The sequence below is a fragment of the Xiphophorus hellerii genome, chromosome 5 (assembly GCF_003331165.1).
Source record: "Xiphophorus hellerii strain 12219 chromosome 5, Xiphophorus_hellerii-4.1, whole genome shotgun sequence".
Taxonomy (NCBI): Eukaryota; Metazoa; Chordata; class Actinopteri; order Cyprinodontiformes; family Poeciliidae; genus Xiphophorus; species Xiphophorus hellerii.
The window spans coordinates 15,590,977-15,609,503 of record NC_045676.1 but is presented as its reverse complement, the minus strand read 5'-3'; the positions used below and the strand labels follow the sequence as shown (position 1 = coordinate 15,609,503).

At 37.1% G+C, this 18,527-nt stretch overlaps 2 protein-coding genes and 1 long non-coding RNA gene across 4 annotated transcripts; all 3 read left to right on the top strand.

The window, feature by feature from the left end:
* Positions 1-586: 586 nt before the first annotated feature.
* enam (enamelin) lies at positions 587-3,091 on the top strand. Of its 2 annotated transcripts, none has more exons than XM_032561900.1 (8): positions 587-654; positions 832-895; positions 993-1,016; positions 1,177-1,239; positions 1,367-1,405; positions 1,499-1,522; positions 1,600-1,665; positions 2,150-3,091. In XM_032561900.1, the coding sequence occupies exons 2-8, from the start codon at positions 842-844 to the stop codon at positions 2,519-2,521; spliced, it is 642 nt and encodes a 213-aa protein (XP_032417791.1). In that variant the 5' UTR covers positions 587-654; positions 832-841; the 3' UTR covers positions 2,522-3,091. The 2 variants fall into 2 exon arrangements, with proteins under 2 accessions (XP_032417791.1, XP_032417790.1); XM_032561899.1 differs by having other exon boundaries at positions 588-654; positions 1,174-1,239.
* Positions 3,092-4,682: 1,591 nt separating this feature from the next.
* LOC116719516 (uncharacterized) lies at positions 4,683-6,445 on the top strand. Its single transcript, XR_004339199.1, has 3 exons — positions 4,683-4,857; positions 6,150-6,254; positions 6,391-6,445. It is a non-coding gene; the product is annotated as an uncharacterized LOC116719516 (long non-coding RNA).
* Positions 6,446-6,651: 206 nt separating this feature from the next.
* cnga1a (cyclic nucleotide gated channel subunit alpha 1a) lies at positions 6,652-9,986 on the top strand. Its single transcript, XM_032564297.1, has 5 exons — positions 6,652-6,833; positions 6,914-7,018; positions 7,238-7,344; positions 8,041-8,651; positions 8,742-9,986. Exons 1-5 carry the CDS (start codon positions 6,652-6,654, stop codon positions 9,729-9,731), a joined length of 1,995 nt encoding a protein of 664 aa, XP_032420188.1. The 3' UTR covers positions 9,732-9,986.
* Positions 9,987-18,527: the final 8,541 nt, after the last annotated feature.

Below are 18,527 nucleotides of genomic sequence, written 5' to 3'. Positions count from 1 at the left end.
TTCATAACTGTTAGGTTAGAAGCGCAAGTTTTGCATTTCTCTTTAGTACTAAAAGTTTTTTGTTTATATATTCTAATTTTACATGCTTTTATTTATCTTTTGAATATTTTTTTTACCTTTAATTATTTCCTCTGTTGTAGTTTATTTTATGAATGGCTCATTGCAAGTTTAAAACCGATTTTAAACATCTTATTCATTTCATCTCATTCACCTGGTTTTGTTTACTTTCACATTTTGAGTTCTTTTCTCTGTCTTGTAAAGAACATTATGTTATCTCAGTGCTTTAGATGAACATTATAAAGAAAGTTAACTTCAGTTTGTATTTCTCAGTCAGTCTGTAATGCCCCTGTTTTCTATATGGCATCCCCCTCTTTCTACTTTCTCCATATTTGGTCTTAGGGCAATAAAGAAGAGTATGTTTGCTAAGCAAGCCTGCACAGCATGTAATTAACAATAACAAGGGCCTCAGCCCCACATACCATTTTTTTAAAGTTTTGACATGTAAGAATCTTCAAACACATAGCTATGCATGCTTTAGTGGATGTGATTGGCTATTAGAGGATATAAAGGGCATCCATGGGAGGCATAAAGTAGACTTCATTCCCTCTCTGAGGAGGCACGTGTTAACGTTTTTGCAGTTCCAAGGAAAAAAAAGGTGAGTTGAATTTTTATCACAGAGCTCACTGTTGACATACTTTTGCAGTTCTGAATTATAGTGCAAATGATCTTCTATCAAGCTATTTCTTAAACATATGCAATGGTTCCATTGTTTTCATTTAAAGTAAATGAAACAGGAAATGTTCTATATTCTTTTCTACATTTTTCTTTACCAGCCATCACAATGAAGCAGGTTTTAATCTTGCTGTGCCTTCTGGTCTCCACCTTTGCTGCCCCTGTAAGTCTCGCCAGTCTCACTGTTTGATATATACTTATTTAACGCTTAAAAACTGTTGTTCTTCCAGACTAATTAATGTTTCTTCACTTCCCTGCAGGCACCAGGCAGTGAGAGTAGTGAGGTAAGAGGATTCCTCTCCTCCTTTTCAGTTCCGATTTGGATCTGATTGCTTTGGTTTGTCGTCAGCTAAACAGCATGATGGGTGTCTGAGAGGGAGGAATAATTGGCTTTGTTGTAGCTCATGTCTGGAGATGTCTGGTATTTTTCTAAATTTCCAGCAGGCTGCAGCACACGCTAATGAGGCCCTGAGGTTGATGGAGATGTACAGGCTATACCAGCAGCAGGTGGGGGAAGAAGGGGGGCCTTTTGACATCCTATACAAATAAATATCAGTGGTTTGTTAATTTGTTTAGATAATGTGGCATTAAGCATCAACTTCAAGTGCGAATCTGCTTTTTTTGTTTTTTTCAGGGGCTTGCAAATCCCTTCCTTCGAGCTGCTGATGCTCCTGTAAGTTAAATCATATGAAAACGTTGCATAAACTAACAGATAATAAGCTAATAATTAATAAACAAAAAGGTTTTTGATTTTTTTTTTGGAAAGGCTAATTCAGCTGTTGCGCCTGAGGTAAGTATGACGACAGCATTAGGACATTTATATGCCAAGACTTTCCATTTGAAGAGAGAAAACAACATCTATTTCAGGTGGTTGCTTTTCAAGCCCAGCTGGCTCCCGCCCCTGCAGAGGACGTCTCAGACGAGGAAACCGAGGTGCGGTTCTAGACTAAACTTTAAGCCAAATATTTTGTGTTTTTAAGCGAGTTGCAACAGTGACTGTGTTCAACATTTTGCTGACTTTACTTTCATGTGTTTGTCAGTTGACAGTTTGTACTTTCAATGGAGACAAATCATAGGTGTAGCTTATAATGTGTTTTTCTCCACTTAGCCACAAAGTGGGACAGTGAGTCAATATAAACATCCTCAAACTTAAATAGCTAAACAATTCAGTATGTTCATATATAACCAAGTTTAAAAACTTCTAGGAGTAAATGCATTTTTGTGTGCACTTTACCAGACTTAATGTGTGCCAACTTCATTTAGAATAATTTAAACTTCTCATGCACATCCCAACATTTTTGAACATTACCTTTTGCATTAATTTTCCTTTGCTCATTAAGTATTCCACACCGTATTTCTGAAATATGGTGTGGCCTTCACACAGTTTTTTTTTTTGTTTGTTTGTTTTTTCTGTTAGGATGGGAACCCCGCTCCTAGAATTGCAGTGCCCGGTGCTCCTGCTGCTCCTCTGAACTCTGACGAAGAGGAGGAAGCTGAAGAGACGGAGGTAGCGGAGGTTGAGCCGACTGTGGTGGACACCGCACCTGCTGACACCACAGCAGCCCCGGCAGCAGACCCCGCAGCAGCTGCTGAACCTGAAGTGGTTGACATCCCTCCAGATGTTGCACCAGTTGATGGTGTTGTTGTTGCCGTGCCCCCTGTTGACATTGTTCCTGTGGACACAGCTGCTGAGGTGCCTGTCGATGTGGCCGGCCCTGTCGCTACTGACGTTGATGTTGTTGATGTTCCTGCAGCCACAGCAGCTGCTGAGGTCCTTGCAACACTGTAATTATCCACCTCTCCCTTGTCTGCGAAGGTGTATTGTGTGTTTACAGAAAATTGGAGCTTGAAACACCCTTAGCTTACTTAGTTGTAGGCTTCTTGGATGAACATTGGAAGAAGCCATGACAAAAGAATAAGTAAAGATGTTGCTTGTCCACATCTACGCCAAAATCTTGATGTGGATTATTTTTCTTTTATCCCCTTTTTACATTTCTTTCCTCAAAAAAATGTTAATTGGTTTGCAATTTTTCAGTTGTGTCCACTGAGTGAGTGACAAAATGTCAGAAAAAGTTTTGTTTTTTTTCTGTATCCACATTTTATTGTTACAAATTAAAACAAATATTCTTGCTGAACACATGTTGCCATGTAAACTTTTTATCTGAGTCATAATGCTATATTTTCAGACTGAGTACAATTGTGTCTGACCATTTTGATTTGGAATAAAAATAAAATCCCAGGTGGGGCTCCTCAATGTTTTATTTTGGGTGATTTTTATTCATATGAGGGAGAATCTGTACACTCCTCCATCTCTTACAAGACAAATCCTAATAAAACGTAATATTTCTGTGTCACCACATGACTATGGTTAATTGATATCATTATTTCTATTTCAAAAGCTTTTATATAAATTTATTACACAGCGTAATATCTTTCAAGCATTTTTTTTGTTATTTTGATGGTGAAGGCAATAAAAAGGATTTTAAATACTGACATTTTAGGCTAAATAATGATTTTAGAGACTGCTAACTTGGCAACTGTGAAACTGATACTGACGGCATTTATGTAGAAGATCAAATAGATCATTGATAAAGCTGGCTAGTCATGAAGTGCCTTCATAAGGCAAATTATTGTAAGTTCCATGAGGAGAAAAAGTGCGGTATAAAAAGTTACACAAGCAGCAAACATGACCACAGTCTGGAGAGGATTGGAGGCACAAGACTGTGAAATTTACAAGGCATGAAAAGCAGTTAGACTCTGTGCTTCGATGCACTTCAGTGACTAGAAATGCCGAGCCTCAGCTGATACAATACATAACCCTTCATTACACACTTTACACGGGATAAAAAATGTTCCAAATGAGATTCCCACTTACCAACAGATCCACAAACTACATGGGAGATGCAGTTTGGAGAGTCAGGCTGTCTGGCACTGTCCTTCCATTTATGGTTTTTGGTCAAAAGTATGTAAAGACTTGTCAAAATGCCCAAAGTACACTATCAAGGGTGTTCTGTACTTTTCCTTCTTGGGGACATCACAAAAGTAGATTTGGGAATAAATAGTCACACCCTTCTTACGTTGCACAAAAAAATGCTGAAGAAATGGAAAAAAAATTAAAAATGAATTTTATTTAAAAAAAAAAATCTTTTGTCAGATGTTGTCGCTACGGAGAGAATGTCTGATTTTAGGAAAAACCAGCAGAGGAAATTTAAATTAGTTTGGTCTCCAATAACAAGGAAACCATCACAGGATCCAGTCCCGACCTGTCAACCTTTGTCACATGTTTTTTTTCCTTCTCTTATGACCCACTTTCCTTTCTGACAACTGTCAAAGAGAAAAATGGAAATAAATTTGACCTCCTTTGTCTATGATCATTTGCAAACCTAAAATCTCTTTCTGTGTTAAACTGGAAGAGAAATAAAGTTCAAATAAGCACTTCAGTTTTTTGATTTAAATACAATATTTACTGGGAATAAGCTGCAAGAATCAGGCTTGCCAACAGGGTGAGCCACTCTACCACAGGAAGGCCACCATGTACGCCCAACTTTCTGTGCTGCCAGAGGTCAGCTTCAACTTTACTCCACCTTTCTTATGCATTTAAAGGGGGCAGATCTATCTGATCTGAAATCTGTTCTGCTGGTGCAGGTCTAATAGGATCAGGACAGGATATGTCTGAGAATGCTGATGAAGCAGCAGGGGTGTGTGTGTGTGTGTGTGTGTGTCTGTGTATGAGCTCACTGCAAGACTAAATCCTATGCTATTTCACAAATGGCAGGAGCATTACTGATATTTGCAAATTATAAAAATGAGAATTTGACTGACACAGAAACGGTTTAGGAGTCATCCAATCATCTAACTTCATTTTCTCAAAGCTTGACTGACAAGTGAACAAACTAAGATGGTGTCTTTCCTTTTCTCAGCTAACTCTAATCCCCAAATCCTTGTGAGGGTCACTCAGACTCATTGACACTCATTCAGACTTTCAAACTCAGAGGTATCAATTTTTATCTATGTCTTGACACTAATAATAGTATTATTACATGACATATCTTTTTTATTTAGCGTTAAAAGGAAGTTACAAAAGGATTAAAGGAAATGGACTTAATAAATTAAGGACTGGAAAAGGTAAGATCAGCTATATTTGACTACATGCTAAATTATTATGGACTACATTAAATGAAACATTTTAGTACTATGAATCTACACTGCACTGGTACAATATTAATGATTTGTCTTTTCTGTTTTGTTTAATGTTATTTTTTGTGGCCCAACACAAAATTGAGTCAGACAAGATTTTACTGAAATATTGAAGATAGTCATGCATGGTCAGAATCACGACCAATTTATCATCACAAACTTTGGAAAAAGAGTAAAATGATACAGGCAAAACAATAAACATGCAAATTCTCTGTTTTGTTTTGGGTGTTATTTATGAGTATAGATGTAATCTTGTAATTTAAAGTTCTCTGCTGCATAAGTTTGTGAAGGAAACCCTTCCTGCTGTTTTGTGCTGCTTAATAAATGTGCTATTAAAAATCCAACAGCAAAACAAGAAACAGAGAAACTTTTGACTGATAAGTCTCTGTGATTTAAATTACTTTTAGAAAAATCTGAAAACCTGTCAGTCAATGCTTCCAGGAAAGAAGAATGCTTTATTTTGGTAACCTGATTTCCAAACACATGAATTCATAATTACAGGGTTATGTAAAAAAAATTATCAATGTGGTGCGATTATATCATTTTTCTTCAAACTCCTGCTTGGTATTCCCATTGTTTGACTGTATTTCAGATAGTGCTCCTTTGAAGTGCAATGCTTTAAAAGGGAATTAAATTAAAGGCTTTGGAGGATTTTCACATTTTGTTATGTTACAACTGCAAATCTTAATGTACATCGGGTTTCTAAAAAGCATATTTTCTTCTATGCACTCAAAACTAGGTTGAGACTCCTTTTATGAATTTTATGAATGAGCAGTGTGGCATGGAGGTGATCCGACTGTGGTCCTGCTGAGATGTAATGGAGGTCCAGGTTGCTTTGATCGTTGTTTGCAGAGCTGCCAAACAATGCCAGATTTGCATTGTTTGGTCAGGTGTTGTCTCTCATCTTCCTCTTGAAAAAGCTCCAGATCTCCCTTAGTTTTCCTTTAAGAATTTGTAGCTGTTTAATTTGTTCTTTCCTCCGCCACTGGCATAAATGTAAAGCATACCATTTTGGATCCCTTCATCTTGAGTACGTAATCTCAAATCCAACACTTTTTGGGTAGTGTTACATTTTCACCCTGCTTTGGTTTCAAGGCATGTAGAACAACTGTGAGGCTTTTCATACTCTAACATTCAAAAGTTCATTAGCCAGTATTAACATGATAAGTTTGAATTAAGTCATCATTAATCAATGTCTGTCTTTTCTTTGATCTTTGCAGGGCAGATCAAACATTTGCTGTAATAACCATGTCCACCAATGCAATGTCAGGTCACACAGCTTGCAAACTTACCACAGACAGTGAAGAGCAAAGTGAGGATGACCTGTAAGTCATACTTCAAATACTTTACCACTCAAAGGCAGACCTTTGTTGAGTCAAATGCGCAAATCATAAGAATGAAACAAGACAACAGATTTTCCCATCAATTAACTTTATGTGTAACATGCTGTGTTTCTTTCAGAAGTGCACCTCAATCAAATTGTCTAGCCAACATGAATAACAACAACAATGAAGAGTAGGTACAGTTTGAAGTTCTGAAAATATGTCTGAGCTCTTCACTTTTCTTTGATTTGCCATGTGGACTCAGTTGTTAAATGACTTTTTTTTTCACCAGGGAAAAAAAGAAAAAGAAAAAGGAGAAAAAAGACAAGAAGGAGAAGAAAGAGTAATTATTTTACATTAGAAAGTCTTGAGAAATGTCACAAGCATTTGAGGAAATCTTATGGTCTTTGCCCATTTCACTGAATCTTGCAGAAAAAAGAAAAAGGAGAAGGAAGAAAAAGAAGCAAAAGAAAAGGAACAGGAAAGAGAAAAAGAGAAAGAAAAGGAGAAAGAGAAAGAAAAGGAGAAAGAGAGAGAAAAGGAGAAAGAAAAGGAAAAAGCAAAGGAAAAGGACAAAGACAAGTAGGTTCATAATTTGGAAGAATATCTGGAAATAATTGCTATGTTCGTTCAGGTGGATGATTTCTTCTGCTTGTTCACAGGCTCAAGGAAATATTCGTCATCAATCCTGCAGGGAATTTGTATTACAACTGGCTTTTCATCATTGCAATGCCAGTCATGTATAATTGGACGATGATTATAGCCAGGTAAATTAGCTAATTAGCTAATTCATTGCTACATTGTCCTTTCTTGTCACGTGTTTATTCAATGGCACTATCTAACTTTTGCATGAAATGAGGCCAAGTCATTTCAAGGTTCTTTCTCAAATTCTAGATTTAGCTACAATTTAGAGCAGTCAAGAATGTCACAATTTCTATTCTGTTAGATGTTAAGGGGATAAACAGTTTATTACTATTTTCCAACAGGGCATGCTTTGAGGAGCTGCAACAGGACTACATTCTCTACTGGGTTTTGTTGGACTGCAGCTCTGATCTAATTTACCTGGCGGATATGTTCGTCAGAACCAGAACAGGTGAAAACAAACTTGAGTTTTCTCATGTACCAAAAAAATCCCCAAATTAGAAAAAAAGAGTTTGTCAAAAAATGTTTAAATGTCAGATTTAAAATAATAAAGATAATGTGTTCTATGTTGAGTATAAAGGCACCCTCTTCCTTCATTGTTCATCCATCCACTGTCTATACTTGCTTTGCTTTCTACGGTGGCTGTGGGGCTGATGCCTTTCTCCAGTAGTCAATGGATAGGAGGTGGGGCACATTGCTTGCAGGTTAACTTCAACTCCTTGTTGCCTTGTTCTATTTAGAAAACACACACAGGGAGAAGCCACCCAAGTCCCGATTTGGAGTCTTCTATAAAAGAAGCTCCTGTCTTGGTATTGTCTTGAACTGTCAAGCTGTCCAGAGTTTATCCCGAGTCTCACCCGTTGACTATTAGAATAGGCTTATGCCCCGGGTGAAGATGAACACAATTAATCTGGTACAGACGGCAGATGGATAAAGAAGGGAATACAGTACTGTCTTCATGTATCCTGGACACAAACTGCTTATACCTGAGGTCGGCACTACGCAGTGCTAGTTGCAAACTCAACTACTGTGCTGTAAAACAAGAGAAGCTCATTTGCACTATTTGTAACCAAAATATATATTTGGTATACATAAACTTTACAATTAAAACTGACCCTGCTTCTGTATTGCATCTCCTTCTTTGCAGGGTATCTTGAGCAAGGCCTGATGGTGAAAGATAAGAAGTTGCTTCGAGATAACTACGTTAAGAGCTTCCAGTTTCGTCTTGATGTTCTCTCCATGCTGCCAACAGACTTACTTTATTTTGTCTTTGGCCTTCACTACCCCGAGATCCGTATCAACAAGCTGCTGAGAATTGGCCGAATGATGGAGTTCTTCACAAGGACGGAGACTAAAACCAATTATCCAAACATCTTCCGCATTGCAAACCTAATCATGTACATTCTCATTATCATCCACTGGAATGCATGCTTCTACTTTTCATTCTCCAAGTCGATTGGTTTTGGTGCTGATGACTGGGTCTACCCAGCTCTCGATGATCCAGAGGAGCCTGAGTTTGGGCAGCCTATGAGAAAATATGCATTCAGCCTTTATTGGTCCACACTGACTCTGACCACCATTGGTGAAACTCCACCACCTGCTCTTGACTCAGAGTTTCTCTTTCATGTGGTCGACTTCTTAGTTGGAGTCTTGATCTTTGCTACCATTGTGGGAAACATTGCCACCATGATTTCCAATATGAATGCTGCACAGGCCCAGTTCCAGGCCCGTATCGACAACATCAAACAATACATGCAGGTGAATATCATACTGAAGTCTGAATGAGAAGCTTCAATTATAGAATTACCTGAAGGGATATTAACAATATACTGTTTTTTCAATTCATAGGTTCGAAAAGTCAGCAAAGAACTTGAGCTTAGAGTTATTAAGTGGTTTGACTACCTGTGGAATAACGGCAAGGCACAGGATGAGAGGGAGGTGCTGAGATATCTTCCTGACAAGCTACGAGCGGAAATAGCCATCCAAGTTCACATGGACACCTTGAAGAAAGTTCGGATTTTTGCGGACTGTGAGGCAGGCCTCCTGATCCAACTCGTGCTCAAACTTTGTCCGCAGGTCTTTAGTCCTGGAGACTACATTTGCAAAAAGGGTGACATTGGTCGTGAGATGTATATCATAAAAGATGGAAAACTAGCAGTTGTTGCCGATGATGGAGTTACACAATTTGTAGTGCTGGGAAGTGGTAGCTATTTTGGTGAAATTAGTATCCTTAATATTAAAGGCAGTAAAGCAGGCAACAGGCGGACTGCTAACATTAGAAGCATTGGCTACTCTGACCTCTTTTGTCTTTCCAAAGATGACCTGATGGAGTCACTGATCGAATATCCAGATGCCAAAGCCATGCTAGAGGAGAAAGGCCGGCAGATCCTGATGAAAGATGGTCTCATAGACTTGGACCCCGCCAACATTAAGCCTGAAGTTAAGGAGCTGGAGGAGAAAGTCACCAAACTGTACAGCACAATGGAGCTGATGCAGGTGAAGCTTAAGAAGATTTTGGGAAATTACAAAAATACTGGCAAAGCCCTGAGACAGCGGATTACAGATCTGGAGCGCCTGAGTGGAGAGGAGGTGGAAGAAGAAGAGGAAGAGGAAGATGAAGGGAAAAAAGAGGCTGAAGAGAAAGAAGCAGAAAAAGAACCTGATGAAAAGGTTGTGGAGGAAAAAGAAGAAAAAGCAGAAGAGGAGAAAGGAGTTGATGAAAAAGACGTGGTGGAAACAGAAGAAAAAACAGAAGAGAAAAGAGCTGGTGAAAAAGTTATGGAAGAAGCAGAAGAAAGAACAGACGAAGACAAAAGTGAGGTAACAAAAACAGAATAGGATAACGGTGGAGAAGGAGAAGCAAAAGCTGATGAAGTAAAAGATGGAGAAGCAAAAGACGATAAGACAGAAGAGTAAAAGATAAAACAAACATTTGGTGTCTGAAAGACTATTTTTGAAAGGATTGCTGTCATTCATCCTGTCAGGCTTTCTGGCCAACTCAGAAGGGATAAAGGAAAGACGATTGCTAAATTATCAACTCAGATATGTCCATAAAACTAGTTATTGTCCAGTATTATATTTTGTCCAACTATTCCGTTTGTTGTCATTTGTTTGTCAATTTCTAAAGACTTCATGTACACTGAGTCTGGAAAGACCTTCTGCTATTTGCAGCACAGCAGCACTAGCTGGCGTCCTTATAAGTGCTGTGAGTATAAGTGCTGTTGGACCAGATGAATATGATTCATGCATCAAATGTTGCAGGTAAGAAACACCCACCTGTGTTTGATGGGAGTGAAACTGTATTTTAATGAGACAAAAAGGCTGCATTTGCATTAAATTATTTGACAGATCATTTTATCAAAAGCACTTTACTGCTTAGGAAAAACCACTTAAGTTCAGAGCCGACATTTTTATATCACAAAAATGTGTTGAAAGACAAAAGTCAAAGTCAGTACCTGCATAGAAATCCTAGTGAACTGAAGTTTAGGTATGTTTAAATGTTCCTTCAACACATTTCTGCTCTGATGGCAACTGGTAGCTTTTCTCACCTAAATAAAACCACAAACTACAAAAATCTGTGCTAAATGTGTTGGATGGGGACATACAGCACGGCAGTAGTAGTTGACAGTGTTAAGAGAAACACAACATGAGACTGCTTTATGGTAGCTGTAGAAAAAGATGGCAGCTAAAGTGGACACAAACGTCCATGACTACTTCCAGTCTGGCAGCCACTGGTTCCCAGTTGACGGCTACAAGTGATGCAATAGGATGTGTCTTCTTGTTTTTATGACTAAATGAAAACCACATGTGCTGGTTTAATTCTGCACCACCTCTAGCATAAGAGCTTTCTTTCGGGAGTGAAGATTTTTAATTTCTCCACCTTAAATTAGACTTTTTGTTTCTCATAAGAGTCATTTATCGTTTGAAATATGTTTCAAACAATAATTGCATATAGCTGCATGTTCCAGCATGACATTTGTCAGCTGAGACTCTGCTCATGTATGTGACACATGGGTGCACACAGAGCACCTTGAGAAAACCAGAAGCAACTATTACCACTCAGACCAGCTGGGAAAAAAAGAAGTTTAAGAAATCAACACAGAATAATTCAAAGAAATTATATAATTTAGCAGATGCCTTAAGTTTAAGTGAACTAAAGCCCAAAATGTCATACTGATGTTCTTAAAGGGCCCAAATACAAAGGCTTACAGAAGATAAGCAGTCTTCTTAATTAAATAGCAAAGATATAATGGTGTAGGATTTAGGTGAGCTTAGATGAGAGGGAACGTGGAACAGCTGTGGAGAAAGACAAAACAGAAATTATGACAGAAGGTGAAAAATAAGCACAGATACTATTATCTGCTATCTAGTAGAATGAACCACAATGTGCAAAGAAGAGACTACAAGAAATAACTTAAATGGTTTCACAGAGGAATTAACTAATATGGACAGATTGTAATGAACAACAGGGAATTAATTGAGTATGGCAAGAGCATGAATACATAATTAAAACCGAATCCAAGAATGATTAACGATTACTTTCCCTAACAAATTAACATTGAAACAAAAATTATCCTCACTCATCCATTAACAGGAAATTAGACAAACCTTACATATCTATTCTAAGTAGAAGTTGGTACCAAATGGTTAAATTGTGTTGTTTTTCTATCAATTTAATGATGGGTAAGGTCTGATTTACATATATCAGCTCTAGGATATTTTCCAGAATATACAGACATGAACATTGCTATATTTACATTTTCTCCAACATTTTTGTCACGATTCATAAATGCACCACATGAATGTACATCAACACAACTCCTGTGGAATCACTTATTCATAAGCTGTCCAGAAAACCTGCGGGAGCTTGTCTCATGCACTGAAAGTCCACTGCTCTCTGATGCATGTGTAAATAGGAATCTGTTGACAACGTCTGCATCTAATTATGTGATTATTCTCTGATGCTCATGTGAGAACTGTTGTGAACATGGCTTGTACTGGCAGGTCACAACCAGCGAGTGTGACTAATGCACCACAACACTAACACTAAAAAAAATAAATAAATAAAAAAGATTTTATTTGAAACATTCAGCATCAATCTTATAGTTGATTATTTTTTAAAGTCAAAAATGCTGACGTTTTGGAGTGAAAAGAGAAATAATTGTGTCCCATTTACACTGTGGTTATCATAGAAGCACTTTATCTTTTCCCGATGTAGTAATATGGAATGTGAACATTTTCTGTATCAGGTAGGCGGGTCCTTTCTACAGCAAAATAATTTCAAAAACTGCTTAAAACCTTAGACAATATGGCAGGGCATGGAGATGAAAACCCACCAGCACTTTATTTTCTGAAGAAACTTTAATTAAACTTAAACTGAGCATCACGATGGAGAATAATGGGATCCAGGTGAGTTTAAGTGGAGCATGGTTGTTGATGATTGAAGGTCTGGTCAAATTCAGTGATTTACAATGATTTTTGCAGTTACAAAGAAGGATCTGAAAAGAGGTCCAACCTCATCTTAGCAAAGTATACCCACCAATGTGATTGATGAATGTAATATTTTGTAAATGTAACTTTTCTAGTTACTTTTAATTTACACCAAATTACTCTAGTTCATTGTGTGAGCTGCTTGATGCATGCATGTACTGTATGTTTATGCATGTTAACGTCCAACCTTCTCATCTAAGGTTTAATAAATAACTATAAAATCAAAAGTTATAAATCCTCTACACGCAGATATTTTCTACATCTTGTTCAGAACTATAGAATTAGTCTCATATTTAAAAAAAAATGTTAAGGGCGCACACGTATTTACACCTTTCAACATCCATGTGAAGCATAAGAAGGAGGTAATCAATTGTTCTTTGTGTCTCTCACCAATAAAGGCTCCATCTCACACATACACACACAGAGAGAGAGATACACACTATATAGCTTTGACAAAATGAAAGCAACCATTTAGCTTAGTCCTGAACAAGATACTCATTAAGGCAGTTGTTATCAGTGTGTACACAATCTTTGAAGTGACTCATACAAGCACTGTTGTAATTACAGAGGAGGCACTCACAAAAGGATTACTGTTAGATACTTCAGCTGGCACAATTGCAGCAGTTTTTGTGCAGCATATCGGGAAAATCTCCTTCAATTAGATATTTGCAGGAGTCTAAACATTTGAAGATTTCTTCAAAATAATCACATTTCATTTGTTTACTCAACTCTTGTCATGGTGAAAAATCAGCTTATTATGTTTCAGTACTGAGACTTTAACATCCTTGAGTCTACGAGGTTTGTTTTACAATAAGCCCCCAAACCACAGAGATGTTTCTAACACAAGCAGTGTGACAGAAAAGTTGTGCCCAAGAAGGCAAATTTAAAGGAAATGAGAAACCTAACAAAAAAAGAGAAACAATAACTCTGACTTCTAAATTGTATCTTATTTTAGTTAACTAATAAAGCCTTATCCTGAACCACTATCACCCACTTTCACTGATACTGAAGCAAATGTTTTAGAAAATAAAACAAAACTTAGTGTTGATCTAAAAACACTTCCCTGTCCACTCCCACTTCCAGTCTACCTGCTTGTTTAAATCACTGTGGGTTTACAAACAGCACATCAAGCTGTTCAAGCTTTAAGATTCAGTTTTCATAAAAAGTAGTGATGATATAAAGAAGATAGTTAAACTTTTAAACAAGATTAAATGCTATAGGAGTTTTATTAAACAAAATGTGTCATCTGAAATCCACTTCACACGACCCCTTAAAAATCAATAGTGCTTAAACCAACTGTGTTACTGCAATTCATCTAGAAAATATGCTTGAAAGAAAACAAGTATTAAGGCCTAAAGCAAATGCTTTTAAGTGCATTTATTTCACGGTTTGCAGGAAGCCAATTGTGTGCTCAATTCTTGTCTGTGCAATTTCTTTAGAGTTTGTGTTGAAATTATTGTTCTGTGCCACTATGTCCTCTGCCATCATCCCATTGATTTTTGTCTGCCAGTCTGCTGTTGATCAATAGTCACTATAACCTATACAAATTCCCACTTAAACAACTGCAAAATGAAGCTCACATCTGATATTCTTCAAGAAAAGCATATCTTTTTTATACCAGTTAACGAATAATTAGGAAATAATGGAGGTCCATTATTCTTCCTTTAGCAAATAAACTGCCATTCCTGGTTGCATTTTTAGTTAATCAAAGCAAATAGCCTTGAGCGCTGACCCGAGTTGTGGCAGAGCACTAAAGCAGACCCGACGAAAGCTGACAACAGGGATGTGACTGAAGTGTCAAATCTACTGCTCTGATAGTCTCGCAAGAAATGTGCTCAGAGAGAAATGCCAAAGGCACATTCTGAACTGGGGCTTGGAAGCTAATTATTCAATTAGAATTAGCTTATGGGAATCATATCTTTTCCAAGCAGTGCACATTAGCAAAGCAATGGCCAGGCAAGGATTTGGCAGGAAGCCTCAAACAAATATTTAACTTTGTTGTTTCTATTAAAAAGGGTGGATTTTCTTTTAAAAATAATTTTTTGTTGTTGTTTTGCAACACTTATGATTGGTTTTATACTATTTGTTATTCTTTTGCAATATATTTAGATAATTTAAAAGATGATGAAGTTGTTTGTAGATTATTTATTTACTCCAAACAAAAATCAAAAACAAAAAAGTTGACTTTATTCAAAATGTCTTTGTTATGACAACTTGACAAAATAACCAAGAAATCATGATCTGACATAAATTTGTTATAAAAGTATTATTGATTAAACTTTAGCTTTAATAACATAAAGCTACATAATCTTTACTGTCAAGTTGTCATAACAAAGACATTTTGAATAATGTCAACTTTGTATCAAAAGTGTCATGATTTACCGAATGACCCTTTATGACAACAGTCATAAATATTCATGAAGACTTACTCATGTTCATGACATGAACATGAAGGTGTTATATCATGTTCATGACAGGTGTCATATCATGTTCATGACAGGTGTCATGACAGTCTTATTCACAACCCGTCAAATAAAGTGTAATCAACTTTGATTATTCATTGAGAAGAATAAGCAAATAGCATTTCATTTTAAAACATGAAAAAGTTTTCTCTTAGAGCACGCACACCTACTTCCCCAAATTCTCTGCACCAACTTTCTCAATGCCCTGTCGCTATGGAGACCTACTGGTCCATGGCACATGAAGTTCCCCTCTTTGTGATTTTACAATCTCCTGATCCTTTTCAATCAAGGTTTACACACAACAAAACAGCTGAATACTTACTCATTAACTGCATTGAAATGTTATCTTACTATTAGTTCTTTAATTAAAAAGGGTGCAGGAGGTACAGGTCTGTAGAATCTCAGGTATTTCGACAAAATGGACTCAAATGTTATCTTTGCGCTTAACTCTTTTGCTACAGTTTTTGTTCCTCCTGTGCTCTCCACGTTGTCAGACAATTTTGTTCAGTATCGTCTTCCCTTGTTTATCTCCAGCCTCTTGTCTGATCTGTCACTTCTTTCTCTGCCCCCCTGTGAACATTGAACATTTACCTATTATGTCATCAGACTTACAGTATATAGCACTTTTCTGGACCCTCCAAGATGCTTTATAATGAAACCAGTCATTTCCTTTCATGCACACATTCACACACTGATCATGATAAGTTACTAGATTGTAGCAACAGCTGCCCTGGGTCAGTCTGACAGAAGCAAGTCTGCCAATTCTCATCGTTGGCCCTTCTGACCAACACCAGTAGGAAAAGTGTGGGAAGTGTCTTGCCCATGGACACAATGACAGAGGCGGACAGACTGGGAATCAACCCAGTGACCCAGGGTGAACTCCTACTGTCAAATATTGTATCAGAAACAATAAAAACTGCGCCTAATGACTGTGAGAGACCAGTAATACACTATTTGCTTTTTAAGCCGTATTATGCTGATTGTTAATATATTCTCTCTTTGCAGGGGCCTGGAAACAGGATGAGGCAATCTCAGCTTATCAGAGTTATAGCTACATGAACAGACAATGATGGGCTGTCTATGATTGTGCTGTGGCTAACTGTATGATTAGGAAGGTTGCCAAACTTAATAAGTAAGCAAAAGGCAATTCATAGGAGCTCCTGCATTGTCAGTGCTGAGAAGCGTTCTTTAAATAGCACAGTGTAGAGTTTGTTAAGTGGCCAGCTGCTAAGGTGGCAGCCAACAATTAAATTAGTTCTTGACAAAAGGAAGTTACTGATTAATGCTCACAATCTCCAGTCTGTCAGTTTATATGGACTGTCATGGCTTGGTAGATTTAGAGTTTTTCCATATTCTTTCCACATTTTGAGAATGAAAGGTTCAGTTTGGGATATTGTTTTGTGACCTAAATCTGCTTTAAACTTCTTCACACCTTTATAAATGATCTGTCTTTTGTATTCCTTGGTTTTCATAATGCTGTTTGTTCACTAATGTTCTCTAGCAAACCTTTGAGGGTTAAAACAGAAGAAATGTGTGATTTAGTTTTTGTTTATCGGAGTAATTGAGTCTGCGGAGTGAAAATAAAGGCTCAGTATTTCTATTAGGGACTTTTTCATTATATATCCATATTTCACATTTCAGAAAAATAATAAACTTGTCACAAACAGTTCACAAGCACATGTCCCAGACTTCGTACAAATAGCAGGGATTCATTTCATCTAAACGTGTGACTAATTGCTTATTTGTGATATTTATTCTCTGCACTGGTTTATGACTAGCAGTGATTTTCATTAACAAATTCCAACAATTAAACCCCAAAGTTACAAGTTTCTGTTATGAAATTCATCTGGAATCTACGTCAACTAATACTATTTCTTTCAAGCAGGCTAGATCAGAATATACATCTGCCTTTTTCATACAGCGTCTCTCATTCCGACATCTGATGTGTTTCAGTGATTCTTTAAATTATAGGTATTACAGATTTTGCTTCTGCAACAGAGCCCTCCCGCAGTTGCATTTTACTCCAGCATAATTGGTTACATTCTGTAGGTGGAATTCCAAAGTGTGATTTAAACAGAGAAACTAAACTTGCAGAAAGGAAATGTAATGTATAATTCTAATGGCCCGGATCATTTGTGTAGCTTTCTACTGAGGTAATTTCCACAGAAGCGTACTGTTCCTGCAGCACTGGGTTTTGCAAAACAAGTAAAATGTTCTGGCTGATGATAACCCCATGAAATACAAGTCTGTGTTAGACGCAGTCCATTTAAGGTTAAAGTTGGTGAATAAAACTGTTAGAATTTAATAATATAAAACTGGTATAACAATCTGCTAACTTTTTGGCTGACTAGTTTTTAATCAGTATTTCTGAGTGGAAATGAGGCAAGTTAAACAGCAAAAAGACAAATAAATATATCAGATACATTCAGGTTTATATTTAAAACTATTTTTGACCAAAAAGCCTGTTAAAAATAAGACTGGCACCTCTCAGATGATAAAGCAATGCAAAGTAGGAATCAATTTTAAAAAAAACAACATTTTGTTTATATTCAGTTAAAGAAAGGTATGCCAAAAACATGTACACCCTATGTTTGTTGACATAATAACAATCATCCCTCCTTGTAATTGTAGTAATTGCACTTGCATATTATAATTGGTATTTTGTTGATGAAATCCAAGTCTTTCAGGTTGGTCCTTCTGGCCATTATTAATATTTAGCTCCTTCAACAAATTCTTTATCAGTGTCGAGTTCAAACAGCAAATGGTACACTTTTGAATGTGTTTACCATCTCCACCCAACTGGCATGCACCTCACGAAGAATCAAGCGCACCCATCCCTTTCACTTCTCAAGCTCAGCAGCCAAATCTATAAGGTAACTTGGCACACCTGTGCTCACAATGATCTCTCTTCAGACAAAGAACCTCAACTGAAAGCTTCCTCAAAGACACCACTGGTAGGAATGGACATTATTCTCAGTTTACATCATTCAACTTGCATTCAGAAGACCAAAATAGATTTGTTTGATGCAATGTTTTACATGTGTTTGGAAACAAATTAATTGCACTGTTTGGAATAGTTTATTTTATTCATTCACTGTTAACTTACAAGTAAATTATTAAATAATTACTTGAGTAATGAGTAAATTACTTAAAGTTAAAATGAACTCATTGTTATTTGTAATTAATATTTCTTCTATTTGAAGGGTTTTCAACCTACTCTTTGACTACTCTGAACTACTCATGTGAACCACTGCTCATGTGACCACATGTTTGTTCATATGCTGTCAATGAGATCAGGGGTCTCAAACTCCAGTCCTCGAGGGCCGCAGTCCTGCAACTTTTAGATGTGCCTCTGCTGCACCACACCTGAATAGAATAATTAGGTAATTAGCAAGGCTCTGGAGAACTGATCTCCACAAGGAGGTAATTAAGCCATTTCATTCCAGTGTTTTGTACCTGTGGCACATCTAAAAACTGCATGACAGCGGCCCTCGAGGACTGGAGTTTGAGACCCTTGATCTAAAGAAAAGAAAAGATAAATAAAAGATGTCACTGAGATGAGTTGTTCCTGCATCTCTTTGGAGGAAGAAAACCTTTTCAAGTTTGGGCAAAACCTGAGGTGGCTTAAGAGAGCAAAAAACTTGACAATCAGATTCAAGTAGATTGTCAACTTGGATCTTGC